At 49.5% G+C, this 24225-nt stretch overlaps 1 protein-coding gene across 4 annotated transcripts; it reads right to left on the minus strand.

Moving 5' to 3' along the window:
- Positions 1–11113: 11113 nt before the first annotated feature.
- On the minus strand, positions 11114–24219 carry LDB1 (LIM domain binding 1). 4 transcript variants are annotated; one of them, XM_029932442.1, is made up of 11 exons: positions 24134–24219; positions 16056–16158; positions 15889–15933; positions 15697–15772; positions 15466–15568; positions 15120–15292; positions 14531–14653; positions 14212–14295; positions 13995–14118; positions 13648–13790; positions 11114–12926 (listed from the first exon to the last, which is right to left on the minus strand). In XM_029932442.1, exons 1-11 carry the CDS (start codon positions 24156–24158, stop codon positions 12696–12698), a joined length of 1230 nt encoding a protein of 409 aa, XP_029788302.1. In that variant the 5' UTR covers positions 24159–24219; the 3' UTR covers positions 11114–12695. The 4 variants fall into 4 exon arrangements, with proteins under 4 accessions (XP_029788302.1, XP_029788301.1, XP_029788304.1 ...); XM_029932441.1 differs by having other exon boundaries at positions 13642–13790; XM_029932444.1 differs by lacking the exon at positions 24134–24219 and adding an exon at positions 18700–18915 and having other exon boundaries at positions 13642–13790.
- Positions 24220–24225: the final 6 nt, after the last annotated feature.

Here is a 24225-nt window from a genome sequence, read left to right on the forward strand (position 1 = left end):
TTGTGTATCTCAGTCGGTTAAGTGTCCAACTTTTGATGTTGGCTCAGGTCATGATCTCCTGATTCCTGTGGGGCACCTTGGTGGCTTACAACATGGAGCCTGCTTGGGATTCTCTCTCTCTCCCTCTTTGCCCCTCCACTGCTTGTGCTCTCTCTCTCTCAAAATAAATAAATAAACATTGAAAAATATATATTAAAAAAAGAATCCAATCATCTTATTACCACTGTCGTAGTTTCTTCCTATGTATTTTTCCTATGCATAGGCCTTTTTACATAATTATAGCCACTAGTTTTTATCCTACTTTTTCAGTTAACATTTATCACAGTGATTTCTTCCCCCACATTCTTTTAACCTCTTGGTAAACATCATTCTGATGGCTGTGTCGCAGTCCACTGTTAGGACGTCTGAGTTGACCAAGCCGTTTCCTACCCATCACCATATGAAGTTTCCCAATCTTCTGTATTATAAGTGCTGCTGTCATTCCCAGAAATGGAATTAATGGGCCAAATGATGTGCACATTAACACAAGTTGCTTTTCTGAGAGATTAGCTCACTCAAAGTGTATGATATTCTAGTCTCTTCACATCTTTCCCAGTATTGAGTAAGACTGTTGAAGATGTTTGCTTCTTTACTATGATCCCATTTATGTACTTCAAAAACAGGCAAAACCAATCATGGGGTTAAAAATCAAGATAGTGGTTACTCTTGGAAGGGAAGGGTCATGAGGAAGACTTCTGGGGTGCTGGTAATGTTCTATTTCTCACTCTCAGTGCTGGTTACAGAGTGTGTGCATTTTGAAAAAACTGTCAAATTGTATATTTATGATATGTGTATTTGTCTGTGTGTTCTACTTCAATACAAAGTTTACCACGCACACCAAACACACAAGCAACAACAACAAAATGACCATTTGGATTTCATCAAAGTATACAATTTGTGCTTCAAAAACCAGCCTCAAATAAGCAAGGGGCACCTGGGTGGCTCAGCCTGCTGAGCATCTGACTTCAGCTCAGGTCACGATCTCACAGCTCATGAGTTTGAGCCTCACGTCTGGCTCTCTGCTGTCAGCCTGTCACCACAGAGCCTGCTTCTGATCCTCTGTCCCCCTCTCTCTACAGTCCCCCACTTGCACTCTTCCAAAAGTAAATAAAAATATTGAGGAAAAAAAGTGAAAGACAACCCCCAGAGTGGGAGAAAATATTTGTAAATCATATATCTTAAAAAAGACTTGTATTGAGGATATATAAATAACTCTTAAAACTCAATAGAAAAACAACTCAATTAAAAATGGGCAAAAGGGGCGCCTGGGTGGCTCAGTCGGTTGGGCATCCGGCTTCAGCTCAGGTCATGATCACACGTTCCTGTGTTCGAGCCCCGCGTCAGGCTCTGTGCTGATGGCTCAGAGCCTGGAGCCTGCTTCAGATTCTGTGTCTCCCTCTCTCTCTGCCCCTCCCCGCTCATGCTCTGCCTCTCTCTGTCTCAAAAATAAATAAAACACTAAAAAAAAAAATGGGCAAAAGATATGAATAGATATTTCTCCAAAGAAGATGTACCTGTGGCTACCAAGAATGACAAGATAGATGCATCATCAGTCACCAAGGAAATGCAAATCAAAACTACAATAAGATACCACTGAGCACACTCCAGGATGGCTATAATAAAAAAGACAGACAATAACAACTGTTGAGAAGAATATAGAGAAATTTGAGCTTTCATACGTTACTGATGGGAATGTAAAATGGTGCATCTACTTTGGAAAGCAGTCTGGCAGGTGCTCTAAAGGCTAAACATAGACTTACCATATGACCCAGCAGTTCCACTCCTAGGTATATGGTCAAGAGAAATCAAAAAATCAAAATATGTGTCTACACAAATACGCATACATGAATGTGCATAGCAGCCAAAAAGTGAAAACAACCCAAATGTCCATCAAGTGATGAATGGATAAATAAAAGGTAGTATACCCATACAATGGAATATTATTCAGCAAGAATAAGAAATGGAATACTGGTACATGCTACAACATGGATGAATCTTGAAAACATGCTAAGTGAGGGAGGCTAGTCACAAAAGACTATGTATTATACAATTCCATTTATACATGTCCAGAATAGGCAAATTTATAAAAACATAAAGTAGATCAGTAGTTGCCTGCAGCTGGAATAGTGGGCGGGATATGGTGACTACTAATGGATATGGTTTTCTTTTTGGAGTGATGAAAATGTTTTAAAATATTGTGGTGTTGGTTGTACAACACTATGAATGTACTAAAGTCATTGAATTATACACTTTAAAGTTTATTTATTTATTTTGAGAGAGAGAGAGAGAGCAAGCATGAGCAGGGGAGGGGCAGAGAGAGAGAGAAAGAGAAAGAATCCCAAGCAGGCTCCATGCTGTTAGCACAGAGCCCAATGTAGGGCTCAACCCCATATACCCATGAGATCATGACCTGAGCCAAAATCAACACTTAACCAGCTGAGCCACCCAGGTGCCCCTGAATTATACACTTTAAACGGGTGAATTTTGGGGTGCCTGGGTGGCTCAGTTGGTTGAGCATCTAACTTCAGCTCAGGTCATGACCTCATGGTTTGTTAATTCGACCCCACATTGGGCTCTCTGCTGTCAACAAGAAGCCTACTTCAAATCCTCTGACCCCTTCTCTCGGCACCTCCCACACTTGTGCGCACTCTCGCTCTCTTGCTCAAAAATAAATAAACGTTTAAAAAATAAAAAATGGGGGCTCTTGGGTGGCTCAGTTGGTTAAGCATCCGACTTCAGCTCTGGTCATGATCTTGCAATTTGTGGGTTTGAGTTGCATGTCTGGCTCTGTGCTGACAGCTCAGAGCCTAGAGCCTGCTTCAGATTCTGTGTCTTCCTCTCTCTCTACCCCTCCTCTGTTCGTGCTGTATCTCTATCTCAAAAATAAATAAGCATTAAAAAAAGTTTTTAATAAAAAATTAGAAATTAAAGTAAATAAATGGTGAATTGTATGGTATGTAAACTGTTTCTCAATAAGCTATTATATATATGTATTTTTTATTTTTATAAATGTTTTTATTTATTTTTGAGAGAGAGACAGAGCATGAGTGGGGGAGGAGCACAGAGAGAGGGAGGGAGACACAAAATCTGAAGCTGGCTTCAGGTTCTGAGCTGTCAATACAGAGCCCGATGCAGGGCTTGAACTTGTGGACTGCAATTTCATGACCTGAGCCGAAGTCGGACACTCAAATGACTGAGCCACCCAGACGCCCCTGTGTATATATATATATTTCATTAGTTTAATAGACAAAAAAGATCCATATTACTTTAATACTCATCAATTTGATTACTATATATATTTTTTTTTTAAGTTTTACTTATTTAAGTAATCTTTATACCCTATGGGGGCTCATGACCCAGAGATCAAGAGTCACAGGCCCTTCTAACTGGGCCAGCCAGGTGCCCCTACTATATTCCTTTTATTAAAGTTTATTTATTTATTTTGAGAGAGAGAGGGGGAAAGAGGGGCAGAGGGGGACAGAGAGAGCATCCCAAGCAGGCTCCATACTGTCAGAGCAGAGCCCAATGCAGGGGCTCAAACTTACAAACCAAGAGATCATGACCTGAGCCAAAGTCTAGAGTCAGACATTTAACTGAGCCACCCAGCGCACCAAAGAGAAAGAGAAAGAGAATCATAAGCAGGCTCCACGCTCAGTGTGGGGACTGACACAAGGCTGGATCCCAAAACCCTGAGATCATGGCCTGAGCCGAAATCAAGAGAGTGGATGCTCAACCAACTGAGCCACTCAGGCAGGGACCCTGCCCCTACTATATTTCTATGTGTTTTAGCCTTCATATTTCCTCCTCTGAAATTATCCTTTACCTACTTATCTGTTGAGAAGCCTCTTTTTTTAAACTTATTTTGCATTACTTAGTCATACAAAAAGATTGTAACTCATCATATTTGCATAATATGCATAAATATGTGTAATATGTGTAATATTGCATAAATACAGATTTCCCAGAGTATTTGCTTTTTTTTTGCATGGGGGGAGGGGGAGAAGGGAATCCAGTTTGCTTTTTATTTATACACACACATACCAAAGTTGTAAATTTAGTCTGTATGTAGTTAAATTGACTAGTCTTGGGACGCCAGGCTGGCTCAGTCAGTGGAGCACTGGATTCTTGGTCTCTAGGTCATGAGTTCTAGCCCCATATTGGTGTTAGAGTTTATTTTAAAAAATAAATTAGGGGCACTTGGGTAGCTCAGTCAGTTAAGTGTCCAACTTCAGCTCAGGTCATGATCTCATGGTTTGTGGGTTCGAGCCCCACGTCGGGCTCTGTGTCAGCAGCTCAGAGCTGAAACCTGCTTCAGATTCTGGGTCTTCCTCTCTCTCTCATAAAAATAAACAGTTAAAATTTTTTTAATAAATTAAATTTAAAATTTTTTAATTGATTACTCTTGAGTCCAATTGTTCTTTTTTCTCTTTTATACTGAGGTGACATTCACACTTTTCCTTTCTGATTTCTTCTATGGTATTTAAACTTGCAAGTTTATCCTCCCCAGATATACTCTTAGGAGGCTAATGATTACCATTTCATCTATTTTCTTCTAATTTTATTTGCTTGCATTTAATTATTTAATCTTTAATTTTATGACAAGTTGGGATCTTTTCGTTTTGGTTTTCTAAGTGGTTAGCAGTATGGACTTCATTGCCTCCTTCATTGCCTCCTCCATTGCCTCTCTGGTTCCCCTTCTCTAGTCCTATACACCATGCCAAAACTAATCTTATTAAAAAATAAATCTAACTAGGTCACTTCTCTGTTCAAAAACTGTTGGTGGCTTCCCATTCCAATAAAATTAAATCAAACTTCTCAGCCTGTCATTCAAAACTCTCTACAATTTAAGAAGACTGTGGAGGGCAGTCTTGCTGATGCCTTTTCTCCCATCCTGCAAAGTACACACTATTCTTGTCCTCAACACCACAAACGGCCACAGTGCCTCCTTTGCTGCTACAGACCTACTTAACTTGCTCAATTGTCTTCTCCCTAGACCTTCAGGCTTCAGTATCTTTGCTAAAGCTTTCCCTCAATTTAGAAGGTCTGTAGTCCTCACCAAAATCACCAGCTACAGGTCCACCTCCCTTCAACAATCACAACCAATTTCACCTTCAGCATGAAGCCTTTCCAGATCTCTTTGGTCAAAACAAATTTCTCTCCTGACAGGTCTCTATAGTACTTTGTAGGTTTGTAATGCTGCTCCCTGCTGTGGGCTTTTTACTCATATTATAGCAAGGTCTGGCTTTCCCCTGCTCTAGGAGTTTCTGGAGGGTGGGGACCATGTCTTAATTATGACCTGCTTTATACCCTTCACTGACAACCCATTACATTTAGATGAAATTCGAAATTCCTGTTGACTCTATGACCTTGGGTAAGTTGCTTGGCTTCTCTTGGCCCTTAGTTTTCCCCTTAGTTTCTGACCTTTAGAGTTCTCCTGTTTTTTTTTTTTAATGTTTTTTTTTTTAAATTTATTTATTTTTGAGAGACAGAGAGAGACAGCGTGAACAGGGGAGGGTCAGAGAGAGAGGGAGACACAGAATCTGAAGCAAGCTCTAGGCTCTGAGCTAGCTGTCAGCAAAGAGCCTGACGCAGGGCTCGAACCCATGAACCGTGAGATCATGGCCTGATCTGAACTCGGATGCTTAACCAACTGAGCCACTCAGGCACCCCTAGAGTTCTGTTAATGGGAGATTATAACAGTACTTAAACACAGAATTGCGGTTAGCTTTTAATGAGATCATTGGTATAAGGGATTTCTCACAATACCTGGTACAGAATGGATGTTAACTGCTTAACATCATCATCATCATCATCATCATCACCATCGACACCATGGTATTGTCCCATCTGGCCTTAGCCTCTCTCTTGTGACCATTTCCCCTTGCTAACTAGAATCAAAACCCACTGGTGTTCTATTCTTCCAACCTGGCAAGCACTTTCAGCATCAGAACCTGTTTCCTCTACCTGAAATCCTCTTCCCTATGCTCTTCACCTGATGAAGTCTTCCTCATCCTTCATGTCTTAGCTGACAGAATTTAAAAAGGCCTTCCTTAACACACCAGTTTAAATCAGGCCTCCCTAGTATGTATTTATCCTCCTCTATTCAGTTATATCATAAATTGTAACTGCATATATATGTGAACATTTGTTTAATATGTTTCCTCACTCAACTGTATGTGCTATGTTGTCTTGTTCACTATTTTATCTCTAGTTCCTGGCATGTTGTAGATGCTCAACAGCATCTTGGCTGTTGAATGAATGAATGGACATAGTGGTTTACATAGCATGTCTTCAACATATACTTGAACTTTAATCCAAGTTAACCTTAGACCCTCTGCCATAATAAAAGCACTCAGACATGGGCTTCAGAGTTGCAAACTTGAGTTTGCAGAGATCATATCTAAATATATAACCAAGAAAAACTCCACACATGTACAATAGAAAATAGGAGGCGTGTCTGGGTGGCCTAGTTGGTTGGGCATCTGGACTTCAGCTCAGATCATGATCTCAAGGTTCGTGGGTTCAAGCCCCATGTCAGGGTCTGTGCTGACAGCTGAGCCTGGAGCCTGCTTCAGATTCTGTGTCTCCCTCTCTCTCTGCCCCTCCCCTGCTTGTGCTCTGTCTCTCTCTCAAAAATGAATAAACAGGGGCACCTGGGTGGCTCAGTCGGTTGAGCGGCCGGCTTTGGCTCAGGTCATGATCTCACAGTCGTGGGTTCGAGCCCCGCATCGGGCTCTGTGCTGACAGCTAGCTCAGATCCTGGAGCTTGCTTCGGATTCTGTGTCTCCCTCTCTCTCTGACCCTCCCCTGCTTGCACTGTCTCTCTCTGTCTCTCAAAAATAAATAAAAGACATTAAAAAAATTTTTTTTAAATGAATAAACATTTAAAAAATTTTTTTAAGAAAATAGAAAATAGGAATAAAAACTTTCATCAAAGTGCTCTTCATGATAGTAAAAACCTAGAAACAACCCAAATGTCCAGTGACAGAAGAATGAAGACCTGTGGTATAGTCATATGATAGAACATTACACAGACCTCAAGTTGAACCACAGCAATATATAACAATATGAACCTTAGTATTATAATACTATGTAAATATAATAAGCTTCCGAACATACAGCAATATTTCTTTATAATAAAGTAAAAACAAAAACCCTCACGTTAAAAAAAAAAGTTTTAGGAATACAAGTATTGCTCGATTTTCAAAAGTTCATGTTAAAAAAAAGTTCATGTTACACCACATCACCCCATCGCTTTTATGAAAGTCCTACATGAGCACCTATTTTCAATAACTGAAAAAAATCTGAAGAAGACTTTAACTTTTATGAAAAAAGGCAAAAATAGAGTTCAGCGTTTGTTTTGCAGCAAGCCATTACAGAGGCGACACGCACCCAGAGAGCAGCAAGACAGGCCCCACCGAGCTCTGTCCCTGGGAACTACACTCAAACCTCTTGCCAAACCTCCATAGTTTTGAACTGGGCCTCAGCGTCTGTGCTTTATTTTTATTTTGTGCATCCATTACCAAGATGTGTCCTGGGTTATCGTAAAAGCCTGAGTCTGAGTCTTAATTTTTGAGTCTGGCAATGCTCAAAATTTTTTCCATATAATTAATTTAATGGCTTCTTTGCTTTACACCATTTCCTGTTCCAAGTTTCATAGGAATGCTCTACTTTCAGACAGTGAGGGAAATCTGTACGTACAGCAAAGATAAATATATAAAAAGGATAAAAGAATGAGGGAATGATGGGAGGGGAGCGGGATGGGGATGCACCACAAGGTTCAGTTATTGCCAAGGTTCTCGCTTTAGTGTTGAGTTTTTAGGAGAGTGTTCTAAATAAATAAATGTGTCCCTGTGCATGGAGCAATGAAAAGAATGTGTCATAAACCAAAGTCATGATTAATCTAATTCTGTGCACCTGACATCCTTAAAAGGAGAGAAATTATGCTTACCTTCTCCAGACAGACTTACGTGTTTGGGAGCAATGGGGAAAAGATTCTTCCGGCTCAATCCTCTCTGGGGGGGAAGCGGGGGGGGGTCTTTTCTCCAGAGGTGGTCTTTATGTTCTCCTCCTGCAGAAGTGAGCTGGTGGTGCAGCAGGGAGGGGAGTAATCCAGAGTTTGGCTACTTCAGGAAAAGGGTCCCGGAATTGGCGGGAAAATGGACCGTTCCCAAAGCTGGAGTAGGAACCTAGAGATGTGGGTCAGCTTCCACTTCTATCCAGGTCCCCCCACTCTCCAGCCTAAGAACTGCAGGTGAGTAGTCTTCCACTCATTTCCTGTTCTTCTTTGCCAAAGGCCTCAGGGTGGGGGTAGGGAGTAGTGGGTAGGCGGTAGGGAGGAGTCTCAGAGCTGAGTCCTGAGAGGTGGGGCTATGGCCACATGGTAGAGAGCTGTAAATATTCCAGACACTGGGGAACTGGGACCAGCAGTGGTCAAACCCAGCATCTTGGAAGTTCAGCTTGGAACTAGGTAACTGCTGACTCAAAACTGCTTACATATCCCTTTCCTTTCAGCCTGGCCCAGAACACTCCTGGGCCTTCCTCTGCACTTTTTGCAACTCCTTTGCCTGCTTCCCTGCCACCCCTTCTTCATCCAGGCTGTAGTTCCAATCCTGTACCCTCACCTCAACTTTTACCAGTCCCAAAGATAAGGCCCTACTTTGTGAAATAAGGGTTAGGGAAGGCCCTAGGGAACAGCTTAAATTTTTTTTTTTGGCTTTCTTTATTTTTGAGACAGAGAGAGATAGAGCATGAGTGGGAGAGGGTCAAAAGAGAGGGAGACACAGAATCTGAAATAGGCTTCAGGCTCTGAGCTGCCAGCACAGAATCCAATGCAGGGCTTGAACTCACGGACCACGAGATCATGACCTGAGCCGAAGTCAGATGCTTAGCCAATTGAGCCACCCAGGTACCCCTTAGGGGAATAGCTTAGAGCCTTTCACTTATGGAAACGGACCTGGAGTTAGATGGAATGGGGCAGGGCTGGCTGGGCTAGAATCTTACCTTTGGGGAAGGGGTTAGAGGTCAGGCTGGACTGGGTTAAGAGTATAAAAGAGGTATTGGAGGTTGTGCTAGAACTCCTAAGAAAGGGGCTGGAAGTCAGGCTGGATTGAGGTAGGATAGGAAATATGGGGAAGAAGCTGGGCTCAGGCTGAGCTAGGGGTCTCGGGGTTCAGGGCCTATGTCTCTACGTTGGGGCTGTCTGGAGTACACAATTGGGCTGTAACAAATTTTTCAGGATCATGCTCGGGCCTGGGGCTGAGCCTTGAAGGGCCTTTCCCTTCCCCCACTAGCAATTCCTCCAGACCAAGGTCCTTCTCCAGAGGGGCTGCTGGGGCAAACAGGGAGGAGCCAGATCTGGGGCTCCAGAGGAAGTCACTGGCCACTATGCTTCCTGAGTTCAAAAAGTGGGTTCCCCTCTCTGACCCACTCCCTTCCCCCAAGCAGGGCAGAGTCCAGGCCTGGAAATCTACCTCTTCCCTTGAACACTGGCTCTTCCAAAACACACACACACACACACACACACACACACACACACACACACAGAGTTATGAACCGTGTCACACAATTCCTGGCCCAGCAACTGTATAGCCCAACACAATACCGTCAACCTAGACATTCAACATATCCTTATTTGTGTACTTGTAGCCTCGCATGCACACCCAGCACCATATCTCTAGCACCTAAAGTTAGGCCTGGCACCTAAAGAGGGCTCAATGAATATTAGCTGAATTAATGAGTCCACCAAGACACATTCTACAAATAAATGCATAGACAAGCCTACACACATATTCACACACGCAATGCTCCCTTACACACCCATATCCAAGTCCTCTCCCAGCCAAACAGTCACATACATACATACTCTGGCACACACACAGGCAAGAAAGCCAGATGTACACCTAGTTTCAAAAGCAGACGCACTACAGGTAGGTGTTACCTAGCACTCCTAGGGGAAGTTGGTGGTAGCAGCTGACTGGTGAATTTCCTTCCATCAGGTCAGGCCTACAGAGGAGTAAAGTGGGTGTGTGCACAACTGCAGGCCTTTGGGGTCCTGAGGCAATGGGCAATGAGGAGCTGGGCTGGCAGCAGAGCAGGGCCAAGGTAACCATGTGGATTGCAGAAGGGGTAGAATGGGCCATGTAGTCCTTTCCTCTGGTTTCTTCCTGACAGCTGAGGTGAGGGTAGAGGTACATGTCTATGAGGTCTTACTTCAAATCCAGAGACTTTAGTTGGGGAATAGTCTGAGAGGGCTGATTCCCCTGCCTGGGATGAAAATGGAGTCTGATTAGGGGGATTGGTAGGTGCTAAGATCCCATCCCAAATCCACAGCAACCTTCTTTAATGGTGGGAGAAGAGGGGTCTTGGCGGGGGGCGGGGGGGTTGTTAGTAAAACATCTGGAAAGGAATCTGGAAAGCAGCTTACTCCTTCCACTCAAGGAGCTTCAGGCTGCCCCCTAGCAACCATGCTCCGGCATCTTCCTGTGTTCCCCCCACCCCCCAAAATCAGCAAGGCTACAATCAGTCAAGCTACCCTCTTACTTCCCCACCCAAGCCCTAACACCAGGGGAGGCTAGCTCAGAGAGCTCAGCTGGGCTGAGCCCGATAGGGGCAGGAGGCTGGAGGCCAGATAGAGGCAGGAATCTCACTGTCAAAAACAACCCAAGCCCCCACCTCCCCAAGGATCCCTCCCCCTCCCTCAAAAGCCTGATCCAAGGCCTTCTATCCTAGGAACCTTGCCTCAGGAAGTCCACCTGTCTGGCTGCCAGGGCAGTTAGAGGTGAGGAACAACAGTCCAGAGGCTGGAAAAATCAACTTTTGAGGGAGACAAGGCCAGCCTGGGACAGGAGGCCCAATGGTGGAAGAGTCAGGGGAAATGTGAGAGGAGACTGAAGGGGAATCCACAAGCTTAATTCCTACCTCCTTCCCAATGACTGGTCTTAGGGACTGCAAGAAGGAGGGGGAGAAGACTGCCTGGGACTTACTGGTTATTAGGCAGCAATGACCAACCAAGACACTCTCAAACCAAAAAGTCTCTTTATTGATCGGTACCATACATGACTCAAATGGCCCAAAAAAAAAAAAAAAAAAAGGCATTACATTTGGGGTGGGACATCCATCTTCCCCACCCCTTCCCTCAGCTCCTGACACAATACCCTTCCCAACAGTGGCAGCTGGAGTTACAGAAACTGGATGTGGGTGAACCCCCAGAATCCAGAAGGAAGAGTGGGGAGAGATGGTGCTAACACTTCTGGAACTGGCCACAGGAAAGGCAGCAAAGCCACAGAGCTGAGCCCAGACCCATGGGACCCTGCTCCTGGCCTGATCCTGGGCCCAGAGCCTCCGTGTGTCCAGCTGTGAAATAGAGCTGAGGATCCTGGCTGCTTCCCCACTCCTTTCTATGAGGAAGGGGACAGAAGGGATATTGGAGATGAAGACCTTTACTTCAGCTGGGGGACACAGGTCTATTCCTCCCAGGTGGGCTTAGAGCTGGGCCATCCTCAATGGCTCCTTCCCCTCTGTGGAGGACAGGGGAGGACTAGATACACAGTTTGAAGAGTTGGGGAAAGAGAGTGCTGGAAAGAGTAGATGAGCCCCTCCCACTCCATCCCATGCCTGCCCAACTGAGACAAAACAAAACAAACACAGCGACAAACAAGGCTGCTCCCTTCCCTCCACACTTCTTAAGGGAGGGAGCCTCCCTTCCCCCCATCCAAGACAGCTGCTCTAATGGAGGACTCGTAAAGAATATACACACCATGGGGGAGAGGGTTGGGGCTGGGGGAGAGGGAGTCACAAGCACTAGGAGGGCAGGCCAGAAATCTGGAGGATGGGAAGACAGAGACACCAGGAAGGGGTTGTCACAAAGGTGAGGCCATCAACGGCCCCCTACCCCAAGGCATGCCTTCCCCAACTCCAGTCACCCGAGAGGAAAAGGGAAGAGAGATGGCAAAGTATCTCCTTGGTCTGAAGCTCTCAAACTGTATAAAATGGTAATGCACACCCCCTACCCCACACTCACCTCCACATGGGCCCTAAGCCCCGTATTTGCCAGGAGTAGGGAGGTAGCTGGACTTTTAATAAGGGGAAGAGGGGGTACATGTGTGATATTTTTTAAACTTACATTTTTAATAATATTATTTTTTTAAAAAACTTGGGAGCTGGGATAGGTGGCTGCAAGGAGGAGCTAGAGCTTTACCCCTCTACTACCAGCAACCTAGGGGGAAGTTTAGGAAAGGGGCGTTCAACCAAGCCCCATAACTTTAAGTCCCTAAGGGCTGTGGGACAGACAACCCCAGGCTTGAAGGGGTGTGGAGTCAGGAGGATCGGGAACCTAGAACCTGGGTGAGGATGGATGCAAATGCCCTGGAGGGGGGGGGGTGGTCAGGACATTTCTCAGAGGCCCAGGGTCCACGTCGGCATCCACATGAGTACCCCCTTCCCCCAAAAAAGGCTCTGCAGAGGCCAGGCCCAGCCCAGGGCCACTGGGGGGCAAATCTTGGCACCTGCCCCCAGCGAGTCCAGTTCCTCCCTGAAGTGGGTGGATGGAGGCTGCCCAATTTTAGATGCTCAGTCTCTTCATTCTGTCTTCTGCTCCCTGGGGCTGCGAGGGGTGGGGCAGGCAGGCAGAGTGCTGGGTGGCCATGGAAAGGCCTTTACTGGGAGGCCTGTGAAGTTGGGTTCTCCGATTTGCTTTCTTGGCTGGATGGAGGCTTGCTGTTCCAGGGGCTGTTGGCGCCCAGGGCGGGGGAGTTGTTAAAGCTGTCCTCGTCGTCAATGCCGTTGGCCGCGTCAAACTGGGTGTTCTCCAGCCGGGTGATGAGCCTCTCGTCCTCGTCCCCGAACTCCCCGCCCATCAGGGTGGGCTCCCCCACCACCATCACATCCTGAGAGTGGCGGAGGTCCCCAAACATAATCGGGGCAGGGGCTCGCCCGGCCCAGGGCAGCAGATACCCCCAGAGCCCCAATACCCACCCAGGAAACTCAACACCCCCAACCCCTTCTCATACCCAAGTTTAAAACCCCAACTCCTCTGACACCCTCAGCCCCTGGAATCCTTCCCACTGAAGGACTGCAGAGCATCACAGCCTCTAACCACTAGATTCTAGGAGAAATCAATCTACTCCCCTAGCTCCCTAATTCATCTCCCCCAAACTTCAGGGGGCTCCTAAACTTCTGTCCACACATAATAGGGAGAGAGCAGATTAAAGAAAAAAAACCAATGGGGAAAACGCGTGCATGTGCATATGTGTATTCTAGATTCGCACACGTTCAAATTCACGTGTCCCTCTGTCAGTGTGAGTGTGTGGGTCTCTGATGGTATGCGTGTCCCTAAGCTGTCTATCCTGAACACCCAGATGTTCTCATGGCTGTCTCTGTCTCTTTATGTCCCATGTCCTGTCTGAATCTGTGATCACAACCATGGCATATGACTGACAAGGACTCTCATCAGTGACAGGAGCCAGCTCAGGCTGGCATATTACACCAGGAAAAACTGTCTTTGCTTCTACGCCTGCTAGTGAGCTCAGGCTGGGACAGGGTCAAGGGTCAGGGGTCAGCAGAAGGGCAGCCCAGAAGAGAGAAGAAAGCCGAGATGCTTACAGGTACCTGGCTGGAGAGGGCGAAGGTGCTGGCTGGGCTTTTCTTCTTGCTGTTGCTGTTGTTGGTGTTGCCACCCCCCGAGCTCATGGTGCTGCCCCCTGACATCTTTCGTTTCCGCCGCTTGCTGGGCTGCTGCCGTGCGGGCTCCGCTGTGCCAAGGAAACGGAGACTCAGGAGGGGCAAGGCCCTGGGTCCCTTGTTCCCCATTCTGGCTCCTAAGGAGCCTGAGCCTACCCTGACCCCAATCTTGTAGACCCAGCAGCGAGAAAGGGGCTTCATTCAGAGACAGAGATAGAGCGTTGGGGAGCTTCATCAGATCCTGGTTAGAGCAGGTGCAGGTGTAAAGTACTCACCGGGGGGTGCTACCATGCGCTGCCACTTCTGGAAAAGGCAGGTCTTGAGGCAGTCACGGGGGCTGAGGCTGTAGGTCTTGTGGCGGGACATGAGCTCCTGCATGGGCTCAAGTATCACACAGAGCTGGGGAGAAGATGAGGAGGTGGGGTGTCAGGGGAGTGACATGGAGCTGACTCTAAATGGGACAAGGGAGAAACTGGGTGATCAAGGACTCACTCGGAGGTAGTTGAGAGTGGAATTGGACAGCCCACACCGGGTGATATTTTTGGAGAGCTGATCCAACATCTGGGGATCCTGGGCCTAGATGGGGAGAGGAGGAAGACTAGTACCTGGGTTGCATCTGCTCATCTGCCCTATCACTGAGCCTCATGACACTCCTGATAGAGAAGAGGGACTGTTATGAATCCCATTTTGCAGATGGAGATATTCTAACCCTCTGTCTAAGGTCACTGTCAGGAAATGGCAGACCTTATTCCATCCACTCTTCCCACTGCCTACCCTCACCCTTGCATTTTGGGTCCTGCCCACAACTCACATGCATGGCAAGGATGCTGCGGGGGATGAGCTCTCGGTGCTGCCGGATGCTGAAGTGCCACGTCTTTATCCGCATCATGTCGTCAAACATGAACTCTAGGTACAACCGGCCCTCCACACACACCTGGAGACAAGCTTGTCACATCTCTGCCCCCTCCCCATGTGCCTGAAAACACACCTATTCTCCCAGTTTGCTTACAACTCTTCCCACTGAACACGCTTCTACCACTTGCACATAAATCTGGGTGCATAACTGACAAACACCATTCCCTCCTCTACCTGTCACACCCCTGGCCCTTACACACATACACACACAAGGTGGGAATGCTTAACAGACCCTTGTCCTCTTCCCAAGTAGCTAGTTATACATTCATCTGCTATAAACTCTAGGACGGCAGGCTCTCATTCACCGGTGTACCCCTGCGACCCAGAAAAGCGTCATGTACAGACTCAGTAAGCATCTGATGGATGTTGCAGCACGCCTACCCCTCCCTTTTCCCTCCCTGAGGAACAGCTGAGTATGTTTTGGAAGAAAGGAGGGGAATCAAACCCAGGTGCTTCAGTGTTCCACATCCAGCTGGGTTGCTGACCTGGGTGAACATGGGTTTGCCATGCTGGGTCACCATGCTGCCTTGGTCACAGTCAAGGGACACAAAGTTGCTGTGGAATGCCTCCTTGGGGTGCTTAAGCACATAGTACAGCTCCGTAGCACCCCCTTCAAAGATGCTGCGGAAATAGCGTGGGATCAAGGTCCGGCCAATGGCTGTAGAGATGGGACAGACTCATTAGAATAGAAGGACTTCCAAGGGGGTCAGACAAATGCCCTAACTGCCAAGACAGATCCCCAGAGACAAATACCTACTCCCAGTCCTTAGAAGGACACAGGAAGTATATGCTCTCAAGGCAGAACCAGCAAGACCCCCAAAGGCCACTCACTATATCTCTTTGGTCCATCCTCCAGGCAGAAAGTGATGGTTAACATGGCATCATCCTCAAAGAACTCAGTTGTGAAAGCATCCCACCAGAGATTGTCACACTCCTAAGGAGCACAGGGAGCGGTGTTTGTGTGTGTGTGTGTGTGTGTGTGTGTGTGTGTGTGTCAGAAGACATCCCACAGGGGTTTCCAGATGGCCCTCCCCCTTCCCAGGCCTTTTCCCCTGGCCATACCTCTGTCCAGTTTTGAAGCCGTTTGTTAAGCTCAAATATCCTGTAGTCAGTTTGGTTGCCATATGGTGTGTGCCTCCTGGGGAAAGTGAAGAAGGGAGGTCAGTAGGAAGAGAGTCTCTCCCCACCCCACCCCCACTTCTGCCTTCATCCATGTAATGGAAAGCACCTCCCTCCTTACTGGACTCCACTTACCCAATACCGGGCTCCAGATATGTAGGCGGGTACATGGGAGTTGGGCTGTGTAAGGGAAGAGGCTATGAGAATGGGAGTGGAAGACAGGAATTATTGGGGGTGTCACTCCCTCCCCCTTTCAGGCAGGATCCCATCTGGAGAAGGGATGGAAAGTAGATAAGACTCACCCCACATCCCGATCTAGCATGGTGCCGGGATGGAAGGGGGGAAAGGCGTTGCCGTTCGGGGGCTCCTTCGGCGAGTACAGCTTGAATGACTTTGAGGAACAACCTAGAAGGGAAAAAGAGAAGGGGAGCCCTGAGTCCCAGGGAGCTTTCCTGGAAATCTACGAGATTGTGTAGAGAGGGACTGGTTTTCCAGAGTCCCCAGAGTGGGTGGACTAGAAGAGGAGGGGACTACCCTATGGAACATCTACCTCTGCTTCTAAATCTAGCTCCAATTTTGTTTTATGAAACTAGAAGTACTCAGTCCTAATACCCAAGACCCCATTTCTTCATGTGGCTGAACCCTGGATGATAGAACCACAGCTGCAAAGAAATGTCAATACCATAGAATAAATGAATATCCATACATTACAGCCTAATTTTGATAAATCCCCTTTATATCTACGTAGTATTGTTCATTCACCACAACAACCTTGTGAAGCAGCAGGGTCAACTATAAAATCCCCCATTTTACAGATGAGGCAATGGAAAGCTCCAGGGAACTTGCCAAGATCACAGAGGTAGTAACTGGCAGAGCTAGGACTTGAGCCCAGATCTGATTCCCATATCCTGTAGTATTTTCATCCCTCTAATGCCCTCTGGAGACCAAGCTGGGGGAGTGGAAACGGGATTCTGCCAACTCCCTGCCCCTCCTCCACCCCCAGGGTCTCAAGAGGGCAGGGGATAGAAAGATAAAGGGGAGTGGGTGCCTGCTGGGTGCCTCCCACCAGATAACCAGTTGGGCCTTCTGCCTCCCCCACCAACGGCCACTCCCTTATCAGCCCAGCCCCCTCCCCCACAGCCACCATGGGTCTAGTATTGTCTCCAAACCAGAAACCCAAAGCCTCAACCTCCTTTCACTTCTGAGACTCTGCAGTGGGGGAGGGAGGTAGACAGGCCTCCAATGGATTCCACTCTACTTACAAACCTAGGCCTCGGAAGGAACCTAGGTTCCAGGGGGCTTAGTCTAGGAGGCAAGTGTCTCTGCTCATGTGACATGTGTCACCTCTCCACCTCAATGAGTAGCACACTGTTCCTGGTGTACTATATCCTGACTGGAAGAAGTATTACATTCATAGTTAGGTACAAGCCAGGCACCCCTGCAATTCTATTTTCCCTCTCCCAACCAGAAAGGAAGGGAAACTGAGATACAGCACCAAAGGTCCTAAACCCAGTCACAGGTGCTTCCTAGCATCTCCAAAACTTGACTGCATTTGGAAGGGTAGCTATATCGGCCGCATCTAAGCCCCTTCCCCAAATTAAATACAAAATCTACTTTGTTCCTTAGGGAACAGAGACAAAGGAAGACCCTGTGCCAACACACATCATTTAATTATCTCTCCAGGGCCCCCTCCTCACAATATGGGCAAAAGGAGGGTCCCAGAGGGGCTTACACTACACAGTTCCTGAAGGTGCCAAGACTCAGAGCTTGTGGGTGCCTGCACACGCGTGTGCCTCATCCCGCCTAGCAGGCTTCCACCCTCAGCTCGTCCCAACATGCCTACCAAGAGCTGGAACCCAGCAGCCCCGGCTGGAACCCAGCCACCCCGGGATCAGGGTGGCTGCAACAGGCCCTTGCCCCATGCCTGCTCTCTTGCAGGCCACATCCACATGCTCCCAGCACAGCACACACAGCCTTCACATGCCAGTCTGGACTGAATGAGGCGCCTGTATCCTTAGGAAAGTGACAGTCCTACCCAGCTCTAAGTCTCCCCACTCCACAGACAAATAGACTAAGGCCACGTAGAAAGCCCAAGATCCCAGACTCTACCAGAGGCTGGGTCTAGTCAATAAACACAAGAGTCCAGATTATCAGACCTGGTCCTGGCTCCCTGACCAGGCCATCCTTTTCCTAAAGGCATCACTGCCCCTGTCCCCACTGTTTCAGGGCTATCTGAAGAAACGTGTCAGCTTAAGACCCTCAGAAGAGAGGCAGCAAACCTGAGCTCGTCTCTAACACTGAAAAAAGTTTCAGAGCTTCAATTTCTTTCACTGAAACCTGACAAACATTGCCCTGGGCTGGGGAACAGTTCTGAAGGGCTAAAGCTTGAAGCTCTGAGGCCTCTATTTACACCTCCAGTGAATGGACACAAACAAACTCAGCATCTCTTCAGAGCCACAGCAACTCCCAGTAGCCCCAGCACAAGGGCTTGGGAGTGAGATGAGAAGGGGAGGGAACATCACCCAGACCATCTGTCCCTGTTACTGCCTGTCCCCAGCAACAGGGGTAGAGAGAGCAAGGGGGGGGGGGGGGTGAAGGGGATGTGTCATCAGCCTCAGAGTCAGACATACACTCCCCCCGCCCCACAAGCAATCTGGGAGCCCTTAGGAAGGAGAAGAGAGGAAGAGCCCAGAACTAGTAAAGTTTTCTCAGGATGGAAGCTGCATCCTGGGGCTGAGGGGGGCACCTCCAGCTGGGCATTTCCATGGTAACCAGCCTGACCTAGGGCAGGCCCCCTTCCTTTGGGGGTTGACCACAGGTCAGCAGGCCTGAGAGCCCTGGCCTCTCTGAGCTGGGGCACCTCTGCCCCAGCTAGCATACCAGGCCTGGGCCAGACCCAGGATCTTCCGCCCACCCCCAACAGGCTTGCAGGGTGCCCAGACTTACCTGGGAGAACTGAGGGGGCCAAGAGAGGTATGGGGAGAGGCTGGAAGCCCAGAGGGGCCCTGGCAGGGGTGAGAACTGAGGGGGCCAACTTCAGCCGCTCATGTCCCGAGTGGGACAGGCAGGCCTGGCTGAGAGCTCCACTCCGCGGGCCGCACAAAGACTCGCACGCACAGCCTCGGCCCGCCCCGCGGCGGCCACAGCCCCGGGGGAAAGTTACAATGGCCACTGGGCCGGGGGCTGGGGGCCAGGGGGCCGGCCGGGGGGGCGGGGGGCCGCGGGGAGTCCGGAGCCTTCTTTGTTTGCAAGGTTTCCCTCAACAATGGCTGCTCCGCTCTTTCCTCTCTCCTCCTCCTCCTCCTCGGCTCTCCCCGCCGCCGCCTCTCGCTGCCTCTGCCTCCAAGCAGCCCGCCCGCCCTCCCCAGGCCACCAGGCCCCTCCGCCAGGGCACCAGGAGAGGCTGGGCCCGGCACTCACACTCACTCACACTTGCACACGCACAGACACACGCAGCGCCCGCCGGCTCCCTTCCTTTTCTCCCTTTCTAGCCCTCCCTCCCCGATCGCTCTCCGCTCTCGGAGCCTCTCTCAGAATGAGGCCCCAGGGCGGGCGGAGGGTGGAGCTGCCCCCACCGGCCCCGCCCCCTCCCTGCGAGGAAAGAGGAAGAGGGAGAGAGGGAGGGAGGGAGAGACGGAGGCAGGCAGGGAGGACTGCTGAGAAAAACAAAAGAGAGACAGAGACCGAGAGAGATGCGAGGGAGAGATGGAGACAGAACAGATTGGGCCTGGAGAGATACCTGGATGGAGGGGAGATGTGTGGGGCCAGGAATTGAAATGCCCCCACCCCCAGCCCCAGGCCTGAAGATCAGGGGTGAGCAGGGGAGCTGGAGCCACCGACAGGGATGGAGAAGGGTGCTCTCCTCTCTGGAGACTCCCAGTATCTTCAAACTGCTTCCCCAACGTCCCCCAAATCTCTCTTCCTCTCGCCTGTGATCTCTGGAGTTGAAGGTTGGTCTGGGCTGCCACCCTGGGCTTCAGCTCCACTCTGATATCCCAGAGCAGCTGGGGGAAACCTCCAAGGGGTTATTTTTGACAGAGACACTCTGCTTCAGCCTGTAAACAGTGATTGGAGGGAGGAGGGCACTCCCAGCTCCCTGCCCTCAACCCAGCTAAGTTCCTAGCCCCCTTCCCTAATCACCCCCCAACCAGAACCAGGTAGGTGCAGCGGAAAGAGGCACTGTCAGAACTGGGGAAGGCAAACTTGCCCATCCAAGGGTCCCCAGAAGGGGCCTAGTCTGCTGCTGAATCCTCCCACCATCCCAGAGAAAAAAAGGTAGTGGCTTCTGAAGTAAAACATGTTCTCCAATGCCAGGGGGAAATCCCAAGAGAGGAGGTGTTTCTAAAACTTGGGTAGTGGTCCAGGCCTACTACCTGGACACATAGGAAAAAGGACACACACACACACACACACACACACACACACACAACACACAAGGGGGTGCAGCCATACAGCCCTCCAACTTCTTTGAAATTTGAGTCTCTGCCCCCTATTTCCCGCCTTGCCCCACCAACCACATTCACACAGCCCCATGACAAGGTTTCTCATGATATACACACAGGTTGACTGTGCAATAATAATGCATCTGGCTCTGTGAACATCCTCTACACATAAAAAACTCATCTTACTTTTACATAAATGAGTACCTGATACACACTTCAACCTGCAACATACCTCCAATGCAAAATAAACCCAAACCCAGGACACACACATAGTCTGTGACATACTCTAACTTCTGTACACACTGGGACCTGTGACACATGGCCTTTGCCCCCAACACACACACAACCAAACTGCACTATACCTGCAGAACCTGTGACAGACTATTCCGTGCACACCCTGACTATTCATAACCCAGAGACTAACCCTATAAATCACCCTCCCTGAAACCTGCACACCATCCTCCACCATGATATGCTCCAGCTTTCACAAACATACTGAAATCTATGACATTCAGCCAGACCCTGAACATACTGCCCAGAATTGAAACCACTAGGAACTGAAATATTCCACTGATCCCCAAATTAACAGCACAACTCTGGGATGACCACATTTATCCCCCACAATTCCTGTTATTTGTTTCGTGCCTCTCAACTTTCCAAAGTGCATTCGTAGGCCATACCTCGAGAGATCCTTACTGAATACAGGGCCAAATATTATGCTCACTCAAACAGATTACAGTGAGACAGGAGGGCCTGAGTGTAACCCCGGACTTCTAACCCCACTGATACAAGCCCAGCCCTGGGGCACTGCAGCCATTCCGACTCCCTTCCCCCTCCAAGGAATAGCCACTCCAGACTCAAATGACTGTCCACATGGGGAAGAGGGATGGGCGTGTGCTCAGGTTTCTGCCCCCTGTTTAGAGCTCAGACCCCCCACTCAGTTTGTCTCCTCAAAATTCAGAAAGAAGGGCCCCTGAATAAATACCGAGATGTATCAAAACGCTAGCACATCATTCAAAACGAGGCCCTTCTTCTGGTTCTGCTTCTCTAGCTAAAGTCTGTTCCTCTCTCATTTCTGACTTAATTCCCCCACTTGCACAGGAGCAGAAGAGGCCCAACTAAAGAAAGCAAGTCTGAGTGAGAAGGCCCTAAAATGGGGGGGGGGCAGTGGGGGAGAAAGCAAAGAATAACAAAGGTGATGAAAGAGGAAAGATGAAAAGAGTACCCCTCCTGGAGGTGGGAACTGTGAAGGGCAGCAGCCTCCCCCAACCCACAGGATAAGGTACCAGCACTGCCCCCTGTCCGGGCCCCTGGGGCTCCCTGACCCAGGCCTCCAGTGTGCCTGCCCCCCTTCCTTTGTCTGTGCCCGGCCTCCCGTTGGCCTGGCGCTCTGCCATCCTCCTCTCCTGGCTCCCAGCCGCCACCACTGCTGCCTCTTCCCCTCCCCCTCCTCCTCCCAGCCTTAACCCTTCGGAGCCACATGCTGCCCCAGACAGGCCCTGGTCCCCTCAACAACCTGCCATGCCTGGGTGATGCCCCTTAGCAGAGGTTCTCCTGCTCCTGACCCAAGCTTCAGGAGCTATTACCTACCCCAGGAGCACTATGGGAGCTGGGGGTATGTGTGTGTGTGTGCATGTGTGTATCTTGTGGTGTTTCCTTCCGTGTGTGCATGTGTGTGGGTCTGCGTGTGCTCTGGCTTCCTTCAGTCACATGTGTGGGGCATGTGCTGTCTCTGCTGGGCTGGGGGAGGAGGAGGAGCCAGGAGACAGCAGAGCACAAAGGAGAGACTCAGACAGGCAGGCAGGCAGCAGGCAGGCGGCCTGCCAGGGCGCCTCGGCCCCCACCCCAGGCCTGCTCAAGTTGGGGGGTGGCTCTTTGAGCCTGGACTGTACATGCTGCCAGGACGCCCTTGTACTCAACCATGTGCTCCCACCCTCCACACAAGTCTGGTCCCCTCCCTTACTCCAACTCCTAACATTTCCCACCCCCAGGAAACTCTCAGTCCCCTCCCCATTTGGTTCCCCTTGAAGTCTAACCTCCATCCATTCTCAGTGGCATCAATCCATAAGACTTCTTCATATTCGGGAAAAAAGACTCCCCACTCTTAGCCATCTTTTGCCCCCTCTCCTCTAGCCACGCCACCAAGACACACAAAAGGAACATGTCTTTTGAGGCACTGATTGAAGCTATCCCCCTCCAACACACACTTCCCTGTGCATGGGTCCTCTTCCTGTCCCCATGCTGCTCCCAAAGAAAAGAAGGGGGAAACTTTATCCTTTCTCCTACTGGACCCAGGCACCCTGCCCCAACTTCAGGAACACCTCTTATCTACTTCCAGCCTGACAACCCTTTCATACCCACCTCTTACCTACCATTTGTAGGAACTAAGAATCAAAATTTAAGACTCAGTCCTCTAGCTTGTTCAGAGCCTTAGTTTTTGCTATGTTCACGTGTGGTAATGGAGGATGAAGGCCATTGGGGAGGACTCAGAGCGTGGAAGGATCTGAAGACGTACCCAGCACAGGGCAATGATAAAGAAAATACACATACAAACATCCACACCAAGCTGATGAGAGAAGGAATGGTGGTGCCAGGCAGGATTCCAGCTTGGCAAGCTCTTCCCTTTCCCCCTCTCCCCAACCCTCTACAATCAGGAGCCAGGGCCCATACCCGGATATTCCAGGATCCTCAGGCTCTACTAGCTCTCCCTCTGGGCCCCAGGCCCCTTAAACATCAGCCTCAGCAGGCACTTTAAATGTGTGCCCAGCCCAGCTTGGCCCATGTCACATGATTTTCAAGGAAGCTTCCGCACTGGCAGCTTCCCTTGGGGACTGTGTGTGTGTGTGTGTGTGTGTGTGTGTGTGTGTAGCAGGGGTTCAGTTGTGGGGTATGGGGCTCCCAGAGAAAAGGCATGTGGGAAAGCAAAGGATCCAAACCAGGCTAGATTCTAGGACACCTGACTTTCAGAAGAAGGCTAACTCCAGCCTGGGACAAGAGGGGGTCCTGCACGTAATTCAAGAACCCAGAGTCCTGAGAATGAGGATAGACAGTGTTTTGAGGCCCTCTGAAGATTACCTCTCCGGTCACACAGCCTCCCTCTTTTCTCCTGGAAGTTAGGTAGAATCTTCTCCCTCCCCAGGAAAGAACTCAGACCCAGACTGTCACTATCAAGAGCTGTTAAGTGTTTTGGGGAGATGGGGATCTGGGCTTAAGTCCTATCCCAAGTTCTCACTTTGAGGTCAAGTACTGCTCCCCTCAACTCAATTCCCACAATTTATTTCCTAACTTGCTGGAGCTGCCACATTTCCCCTTCCCACTACGGTGGAGATGCCAGACCCGAGGGGCCAATTATCTGAGCCCCCCCCTCCCCAGAGTACCTCACGTCCCTCAGGAGGGCAAACCTTCCCTGGCAACAGGCAGGAAATTTTGGAGGGGAGCAAGTTGGGCCCTAATCAACCCCACCCCGCCAAAACAATCCTCAGAAAGAGCCTTGAGGGGAGGCATCACAGGATAAGTAAAAGGGAATAGACGGCAAGAAAAGGGGGGGGCAACCTAAACCAGCCAATCAAAACTCTATGGTGACCTGAGGGGGGGGTCAAAAGTCCAAACTCACTTCTGATTGGCTAACACCCTGGAATTCTGGGAATTTCAGCCCCCCAAACCCCTCCTCAATTAGCCTCCCCCACCAAAACACACTCTCCCTCTCCGTTCCCTTCCCCCCCCCACGCCCCAGCACCCCCTCCCCTGCTTCTGTGCTGCTGCGCATTTGCAGTAGGGGAGAGCCCTCTCCTGGACTAAGGCCCCGCTATACCCCTCACAGCCCCCGACCTCCGCCATGCCATCGACACCCCCCACACAAGTTCTTGCCAAACAAGGGGTGAGGGATCTACCTAGAGAGCTAAAGAGGGAGGGGCCGGGCGGCCGCGCGCCCCACTCACCAGGACAGGCACAGCCCACTGACATCTTCACATCGCCCGCCGCTGGGGGCCCAGCCGAGTCACGGTGCCCGCCCCGCTCGGGGACAGGCCGG

The sequence above is a fragment of the Suricata suricatta genome, chromosome 2, assembly GCF_006229205.1.
Source record: "Suricata suricatta isolate VVHF042 chromosome 2, meerkat_22Aug2017_6uvM2_HiC, whole genome shotgun sequence".
NCBI classification, from domain to species: Eukaryota; Metazoa; Chordata; class Mammalia; order Carnivora; family Herpestidae; genus Suricata; species Suricata suricatta.